General features: G+C 43.4%; 1 protein-coding gene across 13 annotated transcripts in view; it reads left to right on the top strand.

The window, feature by feature from the left end:
- Positions 1 to 12767, top strand: part of LOC120739856 (ryanodine receptor 3-like) — a 104973-nt gene that overhangs the window by 69663 nt on the left and 22543 nt on the right. For 10 of the 13 annotated variants that reach the window (XM_040041799.1, XM_040041797.1, XM_040041794.1 and 7 more), the window contains 27 exons: positions 437 to 540; positions 707 to 842; positions 1064 to 1250; positions 1393 to 1501; positions 1591 to 1711; positions 2203 to 2372; positions 2697 to 2917; positions 3092 to 3182; positions 3865 to 4005; positions 4488 to 4651; positions 4783 to 4861; positions 5464 to 5553; positions 5667 to 5813; positions 6007 to 6069; positions 6227 to 6302; positions 6586 to 6709; positions 6830 to 6945; positions 7047 to 7114; positions 7210 to 7331; positions 7508 to 7557; positions 8565 to 8625; positions 9980 to 10218; positions 11154 to 11235; positions 11326 to 11456; positions 11794 to 12117; positions 12323 to 12563; positions 12655 to 12742. In XM_040041799.1, the coding sequence (XP_039897733.1) occupies positions 437 to 540; positions 707 to 842; positions 1064 to 1250; positions 1393 to 1501; positions 1591 to 1711; positions 2203 to 2372; positions 2697 to 2917; positions 3092 to 3182; positions 3865 to 4005; positions 4488 to 4651; positions 4783 to 4861; positions 5464 to 5553; positions 5667 to 5813; positions 6007 to 6069; positions 6227 to 6302; positions 6586 to 6709; positions 6830 to 6945; positions 7047 to 7114; positions 7210 to 7331; positions 7508 to 7557; positions 8565 to 8625; positions 9980 to 10218; positions 11154 to 11235; positions 11326 to 11456; positions 11794 to 12117; positions 12323 to 12563; positions 12655 to 12742 (3545 nt within the window). The remainder of the gene's footprint in view (positions 1 to 436; positions 541 to 706; positions 843 to 1063; positions 1251 to 1392; positions 1502 to 1590; positions 1712 to 2202; positions 2373 to 2696; positions 2918 to 3091; positions 3183 to 3864; positions 4006 to 4487; positions 4652 to 4782; positions 4862 to 5463; positions 5554 to 5666; positions 5814 to 6006; positions 6070 to 6226; positions 6303 to 6585; positions 6710 to 6829; positions 6946 to 7046; positions 7115 to 7209; positions 7332 to 7507; positions 7558 to 8564; positions 8626 to 9979; positions 10219 to 11153; positions 11236 to 11325; positions 11457 to 11793; positions 12118 to 12322; positions 12564 to 12654; positions 12743 to 12767) is intronic. The other 3 variants (XM_040041796.1, XM_040041791.1, XM_040041801.1) reach the window with 1 other exon arrangement.

The following is a 12767-nucleotide window of genomic DNA, read 5'->3' as shown; positions in this document are numbered from 1 at the left end:
AGCTGTATGAACTAACAACTCATTGAACTTATGTGTGTGTCTGTGTGTGTGTGTCTGTGTGTGTGTGTGTGTGTGTTTGTGCGCATGAACGACTTCACTTATTGCTCATAGGTTACAGCAGGTTATTTAGTACTACGGGGAAAAAAAAGATGAAAAATGAAACAACTCTTGTGCAATCAAACAAGCTGTAATATAAATAATGTACAGTGCTATGTTATGTCCTAATATGACTGAATTATTCAGTGCAAACTGGTAAGAACCCTAAAACTCAGGCAGGTTAGCTTCCTGTTACATTTTAAAAAGTGGAAATAGCACCCCCTGCTGTTCACACATTATTTTAAAAAGCACACGTGGGCACAGGGTAGCTGTCTGAACAGTAAGACACAACAAAAATGACACTAACTATCTGAGCCTGTGTGGGTGGATTGTGTTGCAGCTTCGCCAGCTATGAGGGGCTCCACTCCGCTTGATGTGGCTGCGTCCTCAGTGATGGACAATAACGGGCTGGCTCTGGCACTTGAAGAACCTGACCTGGACAAGGTGAGTTTAAGTCACTGTGTAGTCTTCCTGCTTGATTCAGAGAGAAAGACAGTTTGGACTTGAGGACCTATACATGCATATTAAGAAAGAGATACCTACGGTAAGACCACCAGGGAGGGAATGCACAGATTACTTGAGCTACATGATGTGTGTAATGTATCTTTAGGTGGTCACCTACTTGGCTGGCTGTGGTCTTCAGAGTTGTCCAATGCTTCTGGCTAAAGGTTATCCAGACATTGGCTGGAACCCCATTGAGGGAGAGCGCTATCTGTCCTTCTTGCGGTTTGCTGTCTTTGTGAACGGTATGTCTGCATTTATTGGTTCCTCCCTGATTTCATCTCTCACTTGTTCTGTCTGTTTATTCTTGTGCCGCTCCTCTGTTTAAACGCACAGAGAAACGTAGCAGAGATTCAAAAGAACTGCCGTCACTTGCTTAAGGCGAAGTCTACTCAGATGTTGTCTACTCATGCTGAATGGCGAGCATATCTATTCTTGCACGTATCCATATATGTTCGTGTTGCAGGCGAGAGTGTGGAGGAGAACTCGAGCGTTGTGGTGAAGCTGCTGATCCGTCGTCCGGAGTGTTTCGGACCTGCTCTGAGAGGAGAGGGAGGGAACGGTCTCCTGGCTGCCATGAAGGAAGCTATTAAGATCTCTGAGACGCCCGCTTTGGACCTCCCAGGCTCCGTCCAGGGAGTTAGCTCTGATGTGTAAGCCATAAAAATCAAGCAAATCTTATAAAATCAATGCCAAGGCCTTAGCCTTCAGATTAACTGCTTTAACCAGCCCCTGTTGATTTGTGTCTTTGCTTCAATGCCCTTAAAAATGTTTCTGCTCTTTTCCCACTGTTAGGTCTGGTGATGGTGACGATGAAGAGGAGGTGGTCCACATGGGCAATGCCATCATGTCGTTCTACTCTGCTCTCATCGACCTGTTAGGACGTTGTGCCCCTGAGATGCATGTAAGTTTCTTAGAAAGTGTCACAGGTTGTTTGTCATGGAATTGTTTTGTTGTATTTTCCTCTGATTCACTTGCTTTTCCCGCCTAAAGCTCATCAACAAAGGGAAAGGCGAAGCTCTGCGCATTCGTGCTATCCTGCGCTCTCTGGTGCCTACTGAGGACCTCGTGGGAATCATTAGCATACCGCTCAAAATGCCCATTACTAACAAAGGTACTGGCTAACAACGTGACGTGTGAGCATGTGCATGTTGCATGTTGCATGTTACAGCATGTCACACACAGCGATTCCCAAACTATGCACGTTCAGTGCAAGGCGGAAAGTTATCGATTTCACTGCTCATGCCTTTTTAATCAGCGCGATGCTTTACCGCACGCTCCCGTGGCTCCGAGTGAGCCAGATCATTTCTATAGCGGGCTGTCTTGCTCTATTGATTGATCTGCTTAAGCATGGCAAGACTCGCCTCTTAAATTTGCTGCTGTGAGCATTGCCACACAAGCTTTGTCAGCAGGCCAAGAACCAAGACAACGAGTCAAGGGTCCAGAAAAACTGCTGCGTGCGTGCGGCCTAATGAATACGCATGGCTCTCCTAATTAGAAAAGACTTTCCATTATGAAGTGCATGCTGTTCCCTGGGTATTTCACTGCTTCATGCTTGTGTGGATCACAAAACTCCTCTTTGTTATGTCTGCTTCAAACTCCTAGATGGGTCAGTGACAGAGCCGGACATGTCGGCGAGCTTCTGTCCGGACCACAAGGCCCCCATGGTGCTGTTTTTAGACAGAGTGTATGGCGTGGAAGCCCAGAGCTTTCTGCTTCACCTGCTTGAAGTTGGCTTCCTCCCTGACCTGAGGGCTGCTACTTCTCTGGACACGGTAGGCGCAGCTGATAGCAGCGTAGGAGAAAAGTAATGAGTAGCCAGCCACCGTAACACGAACTTCAAGGAGTTTCTGGATCGATAATATCAGGCTCTCTTTTATAGCAATAAGAAGCAGCTCATTAAGCCAAAGCTCTGCTTTAAATTTGTTTGATTAATGTCATTGCTCTTTATTCTTATTAATCAACAGTACGCTTATAGATTAAAACAAAAAGCTGGAACACATCCATATGTTGCTTCTTTCAAATACAAGTGCCTCCTTAAAGTTTTAATCACTGTATATCTGAGTTTTAACATGTTGTGTGACCTTTTCCCCCTACAGGAGGGTCTGTGTACCACCGAGACAGCCCTGGCTATGAACCGCTACATCGGTTCAGCCATGCTGCCCCTCCTCACCCGCTGCGCCCCTCTCTTCGCTGGCACCGAGCACTACGCCACCCTCATAGACTCCACCCTGCACACCATCTACCGCCTGTCCAAAGGCCGATCGCTGACCAAGGCGCAGAGAGATGCGATAGAGGAGTGTTTGCTGTCTGTTTGCAAGTAAGAAGCGAAAGAGTTAAAAAAACCACTTTTCCAGAAGTAGTAAAGACTAACAACTTATCTTAACCATCTTTTTGAGTCAGTGTGACGCGCAAAATTGGTCAAAGTCTGAAGATGTTCAAAGGCAGCCCGAGTGCAGCAGAGCTCTTATCTCTCTCCCGCCCTATCCCGCAGGCACCTTCGTCCCTCCATGCTGCAGCAGCTCCTGCGCCGCCTCGTCTTTGATGTGCCCTTGTTGACTGATTACTGCAAGATGCCTCTAAGGGTGGGCAACAGTTTCTTCGCTCTTTCATTCATTTAAATTCCTCCGTCATCCTTTATTTCAGATCCTCTGTCGCCCTGCCCTCGTGTTTTTGTTTTCGCTGCTTCCCGTCGTCCTAATTATTAATTACTTCTTAATCGCCGTATTCTCCTTTATTTTAAGTTCTCCCTTTCGTTTCTACGTGCTCTTTTTGTGTGGTCCATGTGGTCGCTGCATGGTCATGCTTTGCTCTCATACGTTTATTAGATTTTCAGCTTGGTGGGGAGCTACCAACAGCTCATTTCCACTAACTCTAATCAATGTAATGGTGCTTGCATTCGCCCCTCTCGCTCTCTTTCACGCTCACATAAACCCTCCCAAGGTGCCACAGCTGTAACGCACCTGTAAGAAGTGTTAATCAAAGTGGGGAGCTATAGGAGGGGAAAAAAACAAAACAAGGGGGTGAAGTAGTGGACTGTGATTACGGGCTTGTTGGCTCTACGTCTCGACTCTGTCTCTCAGGCCACAGCAAAGAAACCCTGGAGATGCAATAGATTGCGACTGGCCCACCAAAGTGTTTCTTACTTTAACTTGTGCTGATTTTGGAAGAAGTGATTCCCCTGTGCGGTGCCATGTGTGGCAGTGTGCATGCTTATTACCTGTCTTTGAACTCGCTAAGCATGTGTGTCTTTCCTGTGCCCTCTAGCTGCTAACCAACCACTACGAGCAAAACTGGAAGTACTACTGCCTCCCTTCAGGCTGGGGCAGCTTTGGAACAGCCTCTGAAGATGAACTGCTGCTTACCAAGAAGATCTTCTGGGGAGTGTTTGACTCTTTGTCTCAGAGGGTGAGGGAAAGTCCAAATGCTCTAAAAACACGATAAACCGTTCAATAAAAATCCCATAATTCATGCAGTCTTGATTAACATGTATGTATTCGAGGCACTACTTGGGTATAAATAGGTTTAGGTCTGTTAGCAATGCAGATGGCTGGACTCAGCACATCTCTCTAAATGCCCACTCACGAAAGGAGGCTTTGCAAAGCGCCGGTCTGAAAACATCAATATCTGGACAGCCGTCATTGATCCAAAGCCCCGAGCACGCCGGTCCCTCAGCTTTTAAGAATAATTCTTCATTAACGTTTCTTCCGCTTGCCTCTTGCTCTTTCTTTAAGACTGGAGTGGCTATACGACTTTATTCAAGTTCAGCTTAAATTAGCAGTGGAAGACGTTACTTGCATTTGTTAAGTAACATTTTTATTTGCAGAGCTCTATAGGAGGAGATGCCATTTCACAGTCATTCCTGTTGCTTTCCTTCTTTCCTCATGCAGAAGTACGACCCCGAGCTGTTCAAGATGGCCATGCCTTGTCTCAGTGCCATAGCTGGAGCTTTGCCGCCAGACTATGTGGATGCCTCCATTAGTACCACTGTGGAAAAGCCTGTTTCTGTGGATGCTCAGGGCAACTTTGACCCCAAACCAATCAATACGGCTAAGTAAGCCATTCTGAAGCCAGACACCAATTAGAAACCAATGCACACAAAAAAATGCAGCCACACACTCTGCGTAATTTCATTAACATGCATTTTGCACATACTTGCGACTAACTGTCAGCTTTTTATTCTAGCATCGCTCTTCCAGAGAAACTTGAGCATTTTGCCAACAAGTACGCCGAGCATACCCATGAGAAATGGTCTGCAGAGAAGGTAAGAGCCTTCGCCGAGTCAAATGGCTATTAAATGATGCAGTTTTAGAGCACGCCACTGGTGTTATGAGAACAGAGCAGGGCACTGCGGAGGATGATAATCAGTGGAGGTGGATTTCAGCTACATGAAAGTGAATAAAAGTAACAAAATTAAGTCAGTGCTGTACATCATGATATCAGCGTATCCAATCAGGGTCCCTGGAAGGGGTAGGTGGAGCCTAGCCCAGCTGTCTTAAGCTGATAAGTGGAAAAAAGTGGATGGATGGTTATCATGATATTTTCTTTTCTTTCTCCTGTGTCACAGTAATGCTTCCCCCTTGGCGATGCGTCCTTCTTTGTTAGAGTCGAGGGATTGCTCTGGCATGCTGACAATAACTTTGGTAGAGCCATAGTAGAGAGCTAATGCGCTCTCCTGTGCCAGCTGCTTAGCCTGCATTGTCTCATTCGTTAAAGTTTTTAACAAAAGCTGAGAGCAGCAACAACCATGACACGGCAAAATATGATGTGTACTTAATCTCGTACTCAGTCTGTCAAATAGTAAATCTTGTCCTCGGGAGACTCTGAAGGCAATCAGGTTGCTGTCACTCTCTGCTTGCGCCTCAGGTGCTGCTGGGGTGGAAATATGGAGACTGTGTTGATGAGAAGGCGAAGACTCATCCTCAGCTGAGGACCTACAAAGGCCTGACGGAGAAGGTACAGTATGAAGAATATGATATTTGTAAATAATATTAACTTTAAAGAGATTAGGGCTTTTAAGGCTCATGAGGATTTTTTATTTGTTCTCCATTTCTGTCTCTCTGCTTCAGGAGAAGGATATTTACAGATGGCCTATTAGAGAGTCCCTGAAGAGTATGCTGGCAATGGGGTGGAGTATCGATAGGACCAAAGATGGAGAGAGCATGTCTCAACAGAGGGAGACTGAGAAAATGAGAAAGATATCTCAGGCCTCACAGGTACGATGCAGGGATGGAAAGTGTTTCCAAAGATTGTACGGTGAAAAATTGCTCGTCTCCAGCACAGCTGTAGTTGCTAATTTGCTTTCCTGTTGAGGAAATCTTGCTTGTTTGTTATTAAGTCTTCTGTTATCCAACGTTCGATTTACAGATAACAGCATAATTCTCACCGCAAACTTACATGTGTTTTCAGGCTAACGGCTTCAATCCGAGCCCAATAGACACAAGCAACGTGGTTCTATCCAGAGAGCTGCAAGTGAGTGACCCCGCGTTTGATTTGTTGCACTTCTTCCCTTTTTCATGTATCAAAGGACGCCTCAATCTGAATGCGAGATCAAAAGCAATCCTTCCTGCATGCAAATGAGTAATGTGGGCGGGATGTGCGTCTCACTTCTTTTTGTCTTGTTTTCAAGGGGATGGTGGAGGTGGTGGCTGAAAATTACCATAACATCTGGGCCAAGAAGAAGAAAAGTGACCTTGGAAGTCGAGGTGATTTGCTAATGAAGTCGATCAGAAATGCGTACTGCTTAGAGACGCATGAAAAGCGGACAGGAAGAGTATGTGTGTGTGTTGGGTGGGTGGAATTAAAGTGTTGGTTGTTGCGTTTAAATGTGTTTGGGAGCATATGCACGCGTCTGCCTCGCTGGTCTTGACTAACTCGATTCAGCCGAGTGGTGCTTCCTCTCCGGTTCGCCATCTGCCTTCACGGAGACGCTCAGCGGAGAGAGACGTGGCTAATCGTGTCTGAACAATAAGCTGCTTGTGGTTTCAGGAGGGGGAACACATCCTCTGTTGGTGCCCTACGACACGCTGACGGCCAAGGAGAAGGCCCGCGATCGAGAGAAGGCTCAGGACCTTTTTCGCTTCCTGCTAATCAATGGATATAGCATCACAAGGTCAATACAAACAGAAGCTCTCTCTGATGTTGAAAGTTTGAATGAATTTATAACTAGCCGTGGAATCCATCACCAAGGTTTTACCAACATTTCATTTATAGACATCTTCTTATGTTGCAGAGGTCTGAAGGACTTGGAGCAGGATTCCTCCTCCATGGAGAAAAGGTTTGCCTACAAATTCCTCAAGAAGCTGCTCAAATATGTTGACTCAGCCCAGGAATTCATTACCCACTTAGGTATGACAAAAATAATACTAATAATAATACACAAGATATGACTAAAGCAGACTTTAATCACATCAAATAAGCTTCTTTTTAAATAAATATTCTCAATCCAGAAGCCATGGCTGTCAGCGGCAAGACAGACAGGTCACCTCATGAGCAGGAAATCAAGTTTTTTGCCAAAGTAAGAAAGCGGCACAAATACTGCATGTGGAGAGCTCGTTCAAACATGATGCGGTTAATCTGACCTGGCTTCTCATCGTCTTTGTTGCCCTTTAGGTGCTCCTCCCTCTCATTGACCAGTACTTTAAGAACCACTCTCTCTACTTCCTGTCCTCCCCTAATAAGAATCTAAGCAGCAGCGGCTATGCCTCCAACAAGGAGAAAGAAATGGTCACCAGGTACCCATTTAGTTGATGTACATGCAACAGTGCAGCATGTTGCATGATTATTTCTTGTTGCCATATTCTGCTTGAAATTAAATTGAACTCTTAACTTGAATTACTACTCTTCTGTTCATTTACTAACCCTGATTTTCTGATTTCATTGCTATTTCTTTAATTCCTCATGCCTCCAGCCTCTTTTGTAAACTGGCAGCTCTTGTCAGACATAGGATTTCACTTTTTGGTAAGCTGACTACTAGTGTCTGGTCAGGTGTGTGTGTGTGTGTGTGTGTTTGTTTGTGTGTGTGTGTGTGTGTGTGTTTGTGCTGCCTTATGAGCTTTGTTAACATCACCTTGAACATTTTCAGCTTAAAAATGTAAACACAGATGTGAGAGAAAGAGTCAGGCCTTAAGGGAAGAGTTCTTGCCCAAAGCTACTGTAGGATGAGAACCTGAATGCTTTACTTATAAACATGAAATATGACACCACTTTAGCTCAATATAAATATTAGAAGCAGCCAGCCTGACTTTGCCTAGCATCTTTTTTTTTTTAGCTATGTCGCTAACTTAGTTTATGTGCTGACCCAAAGTTACTATAATTCCATAACATATGCAAGAAGAGGAGCTGTTTCAGCAGCTGCTGGTGCCAGACTCTCTGCCTGGCGCCATGCATCAGACATGGCACATGGATTTGAAATACAAGAAAATCTAATTGGCTGCTGGCTCTAGAGTGGGAGTAAAGCGAGTCTTTATTTCACTATGTTGGAACTCTTTAAGTAATTATGCACATTCTAAGTCTTTGATGTTTAGTTATATTTATATTTTCATCCTCTTAAAAATTCTTTCTGTTAAACATTATATTCATTTTATAAATGGATATAGTCTGGAAACTGAGCTGTCATCTGACAAATTGTCCTCTGGGGACAACAGCCAGTGTCTTGCTACTTCTAGTGCAGTGATCAGATAAATGTCTCCTGTGCTATACTTGTTACTATCCTATAAGTGAATCTGGATACATTTTAACAAGCTAAAAGAAGCAAAATCAGACAATATTCAGTAGCTTTGAGTCTGTATTGCTGTCACATGAATCAAATGGAAATTGTTTTGACTGCACATCCAGCTAAGGGGGCTTCTTGAATGTTGTGTTAATCTGAGAGGCTCAATACAGACGAATGAATCATTCTAAGACAAGAAAGAAACGAGCGTGTATCCACATCATGATGATGGCTTATGTGTTCTTGTGTTTCGTAGGGAGTGACTCCACCACCATGGTCAGCTGTCTGCATATCCTGGCACACACACTCGATACCAGGTTGGTGCAAATTTTGGTGCTAACTTTAAAAATTAAAGGAGATCAATTTAGCCATTTCCAAGTTTATGTTTTTTTTCATTTGTTAGTCACTTTTTGTACCATAACTTGCACTTTTAAGACTAATGGGAAATACCAAAATACATCATTTCATTTTGACTATAAGACACATAAAACAATAATAATGACCATGTTAAGCACATGTTTCCAATAGTAATGTCTGAAAAGTTATGATTTGATACGTTTTCTTCCTCATACTCCAAACCTTATTTGTGCTTTAATTAAAAGCCTGATATGTAGAGCATTTTATTCCCAAAGACAAAGATATTTTCTCTTTTTTCCTGGCTCCTGGCTAGAACATTTTATTTCTGGAAAAGTAGATTCCCAAATGTAAAAACAACAACCCCAAAACGTTTTTGAACCCAGCTTCACTGAATATTCACATCCTGGAATGCATTCAGATTAGAGCACATTTGGATACAAAAAAAGCCAATTTGCAAACACAAAAATAAATACATAAATCTCTCACTCTGAATAATCAACACAGGAAGGTTTCATCATGATATTTTTTGTAAATATTTGCCTGTTAAACTCTGAAAAACAGAAGATTTTAAATGTCAAACTGTTATCTCAGTTGTGCTTAAACAATAATTGGTTTGAGAGGCACTGAAAAGCAAATCTAACCTCTGCTGAGCCCTCGAGAGGCGTATATTTGTCTTTTAAACAGTTTTAATTCGGGAGTCTTATGGGAGGCACTGGCATTAACAAAGAGCCTCCTTTGCCATTTAAATAAGCAACACAAATTTCATGCAGCACATGTTGCCCAAGGCTCACAGTGTTCTTTAGAGGCAGTGCACTGTTTCCTAATGCAGCGTACACATAATGAGGCTAAATTTGCAACATGTTATTGCGCCCTGTTTGTGCAGAAGATGCCCACAGACTCTGTCTTTCATTTCTCCTTTCTTCTGGGATACGTTAAAGCTTAACAATAGGCAATTCATTTGCCAATGTTACGAACTGTGAAATGCTCAAAACAGACACACTAATCATCTTAATGCACCGAGTGCTGTGCCGTTTTTCTTAGGTCTATAACAGGCATGCTCACCTTGGACTTAAATATTCTCCTTAGTTTATTAAATAAATCATTCATGTTTGAGCGCGAGGGCAGTCGGGTCGATACTCACACCTCATATTTCATGACTAAAGCCTTCACGTGCTCTGAGAGTGGAATAATTGCGTTTGTGAGCGCGCTCCACCGTGGGTAAACAACGTCGTCCTTTGCACGCCAATCTGTCCCCCCTTGTGTTTCTCCTCATTCGGTTTCAGTTGTTCATCACGCTCTCGTTCACCCTAACAGGACAGTGATGAAGTCGGGCTCCGAGCAGGTGAGGGTGGGGCTGAGGACGTTCTTCGAGAACGGCGCAGAGGATCTGGAGAAAACGTTCGAGAACCTGAAGCTGGGGAAGTTCACCCACTCCCGCTCGCAGATGAAAGGAGTGTCGCAGAATATCAACTACACCACCGTAGCTCTGCTTCCCATCCTAACTGCTCTGTTTGAACACATTACTCAACACCACTTCGGAGTCGACCTGCTCCGTGAGTCCTGACAGCAAAGGAATGATCAAACGTGTTGTTTGAGAGGTTGCAAAGGAAGGAAAAAATAGTCAAATGTCAGTGTTAAGTTTATTGTAATTCATGATTTTATCTTTGTAGAGGTTTTTCACAGTCCATTAGAATATCATATCAGTTTAGCTTCACTTTAAATTTTATGTAATGAAGTACTTTTTGCTCTGACTCTGGTTAGCACCTCAGGTCACATTTCACTCATTCTGCTCCAGAGACATGCTCAGTCATGTGAACCGGGCTGTGTATAACCTTGGAGCGAGTATTTGTAACATATAGTACTATGCAAAAGTCACCTCACATTTCTATATATTTTGCTTTTAAGGAGTCGGACATTCTTAGAATTTTTTGTTGTCTTGATAGTTTCAGTTTTTCTGAAGATTATTCAAAGTTTTCCTTTGGATGCTGTTTTTCCACTATTATCACTCCAGTCTTTATACTTGGCCATTTGCAGGAATGTTTACCAATTTCAAATCTTTAGGCACTTTGTTACCACACACATTTTCTTTGCATTTCTTTTAGCTGACTCTACAAAAAATGCAGAAACAGACACAGTTTTGTAGACATAAAATTATATTTTTTGCACCAAAGATCTAATTGCTGAAAACTTGGCATGTCTTGGTATTGTCACGGCTGTGCAGCCGGCGTGTTTGCAGTGTGGACCCAAAAGCAGACTTGGGAGAACAGGAAATGAGAACCAAAAATAGAAAACACACAGCAAAGCAAAACAAGGACTAAACTAAAACCTAAACTGGGAGAAGTTAAGCTAACTATGAAAACGATGACATGGGAAATGAACACGAAACTGAACAGAAACACGCAAAACGTAGACGTGAGATAATCCAAATTCATTTACAGATGTCAAATTTACTTCATCCAGCTGATTTCTAATCGTTCTATTTTCCTAGTGGATGACGTCCAAGTGTCCTGCTATCGAATCCTGACCAGCCTCTATGCTCTGGGCACTGGGAAAAACATCTACGTAGAAAGGTATCCTAAGGTTAAATGTTGTATTCACTGATAAAAGCTCCAATAAAGAAACATGCTGACCTTTAATTAAACTCTCTTTGCGTCCCTCAGACAGCTGCCAGCTCTCGGTCAGTGTCTGGCAACTCTGGCCGGCGCCTTGCCTGTTGCCTTCCTAGAGCCGCAGCTCAACCCGTACAACCCCTGCTCAGTTTTTAATACGAAGAGCGCCAGAGAACGAGCCAGTGAGTCATATGTAATTATTTCAAAATAAAAGAGATTCTAAATTAAAGCATTTATCATCATGACCTCTTTTTGCTCTCAAACATTAGGATTTATGAATCGCCTTAATTATCACAATCATGCGACACAAGATTTTATAAAATTGCAAATACCCCCTATTTGTCTCTTTTTATGTCATCTTCTCTTATTGTCTAACAAGCATCTTATTGATATGAATGATGCCCAGCAGATGGATAGTGATGATGTTGTGGGGTGTTCATTACTGATGTTCGAAAGAAGAAATCCTAAATGTGCTGGTGTGAATTAAATCTTCAAATATCAGCCCCTGTTGTGTTTTAGCTCTAGGAATACAAGACTCAGTGGAAGAAATGTGTCCTGGCATGCCACGGCTGGACCGCCTCATGAAGGACATCAATGACATGGCAGAGTCTGGAGCGCGGTACACAGAGATGCCCCATGTGATTGAGGTGGTGCTGCCCATGCTGTGTAACTATCTGTCCTACTGGTGGGAAAGGGGTCCTGAAAACCAGCCGGCCAGCGGGGGAAGCATCTGCTGTACCACAGTCACCTCGGAGCACCTCAGTCTGATTCTCGGCAACATCCTCAAGATCCTCAACAACAACCTGGGCATCGATGAGGCCTCGTGGATGAAGAGAATTGCAGGTGTGGATCTGTGAATGCTCCCACTAAACACTAAATGACTGAGTCATGAGGAATGATTAAGAAAACGGGGAAATATATTTACCATAATTTTTAGCTATGCAGATGTTTGCATGCTAAATTTGAATTTGATTGTGGTAAACATTATATCTACAAAGCTTACATTAAAAAATAAAATATAAAATTTTTTCTGCCTTTCACCGTTCAGTGTACGTACAGCCCATCATCAGCAAGGCCCGTGCAGACCTGCTGAAGAGCCACTTCCTGCCCACGCTGGAGAAACTAAAGAAGAAGACAGTGAAAGTGGTGGCTGAGGAAGAGCTCCTCAAGGCCGACTGTAAAGGAGACACTCAGGAGGCCGAGCTGCTCATCCTGGACGAGTTTGCCGTACTCTGCAGGGACCTGTACGCGTTTTACCCTATGCTCATTCGTTATGTGGACAACAACAGGTCAGCTTGCTGAGCAGTAACTCGTGGAGTTATTTTAAAGATGCATTTTGAAGTTGGTTTAAAGTGTAATCATCTGTCTGTGCCACTGCAGGTCAAGGTGGCTGAAAGAACCAGATTCAGACTCCAACGACCTCTTCAGGATGGTCGCAGAGATATTTATCCTTTGGTGCAAGTCACATGTAAATGTTCTGATTTATTATATGT

Source organism: Simochromis diagramma, unplaced genomic scaffold (assembly GCF_900408965.1).
Source record: "Simochromis diagramma unplaced genomic scaffold, fSimDia1.1 OVJJ01000304.1, whole genome shotgun sequence".
Lineage (NCBI taxonomy): Eukaryota > Metazoa > Chordata > Actinopteri > Cichliformes > Cichlidae > Simochromis > Simochromis diagramma.
This window is presented reverse-complemented; position numbering and strand designations above follow the sequence as displayed.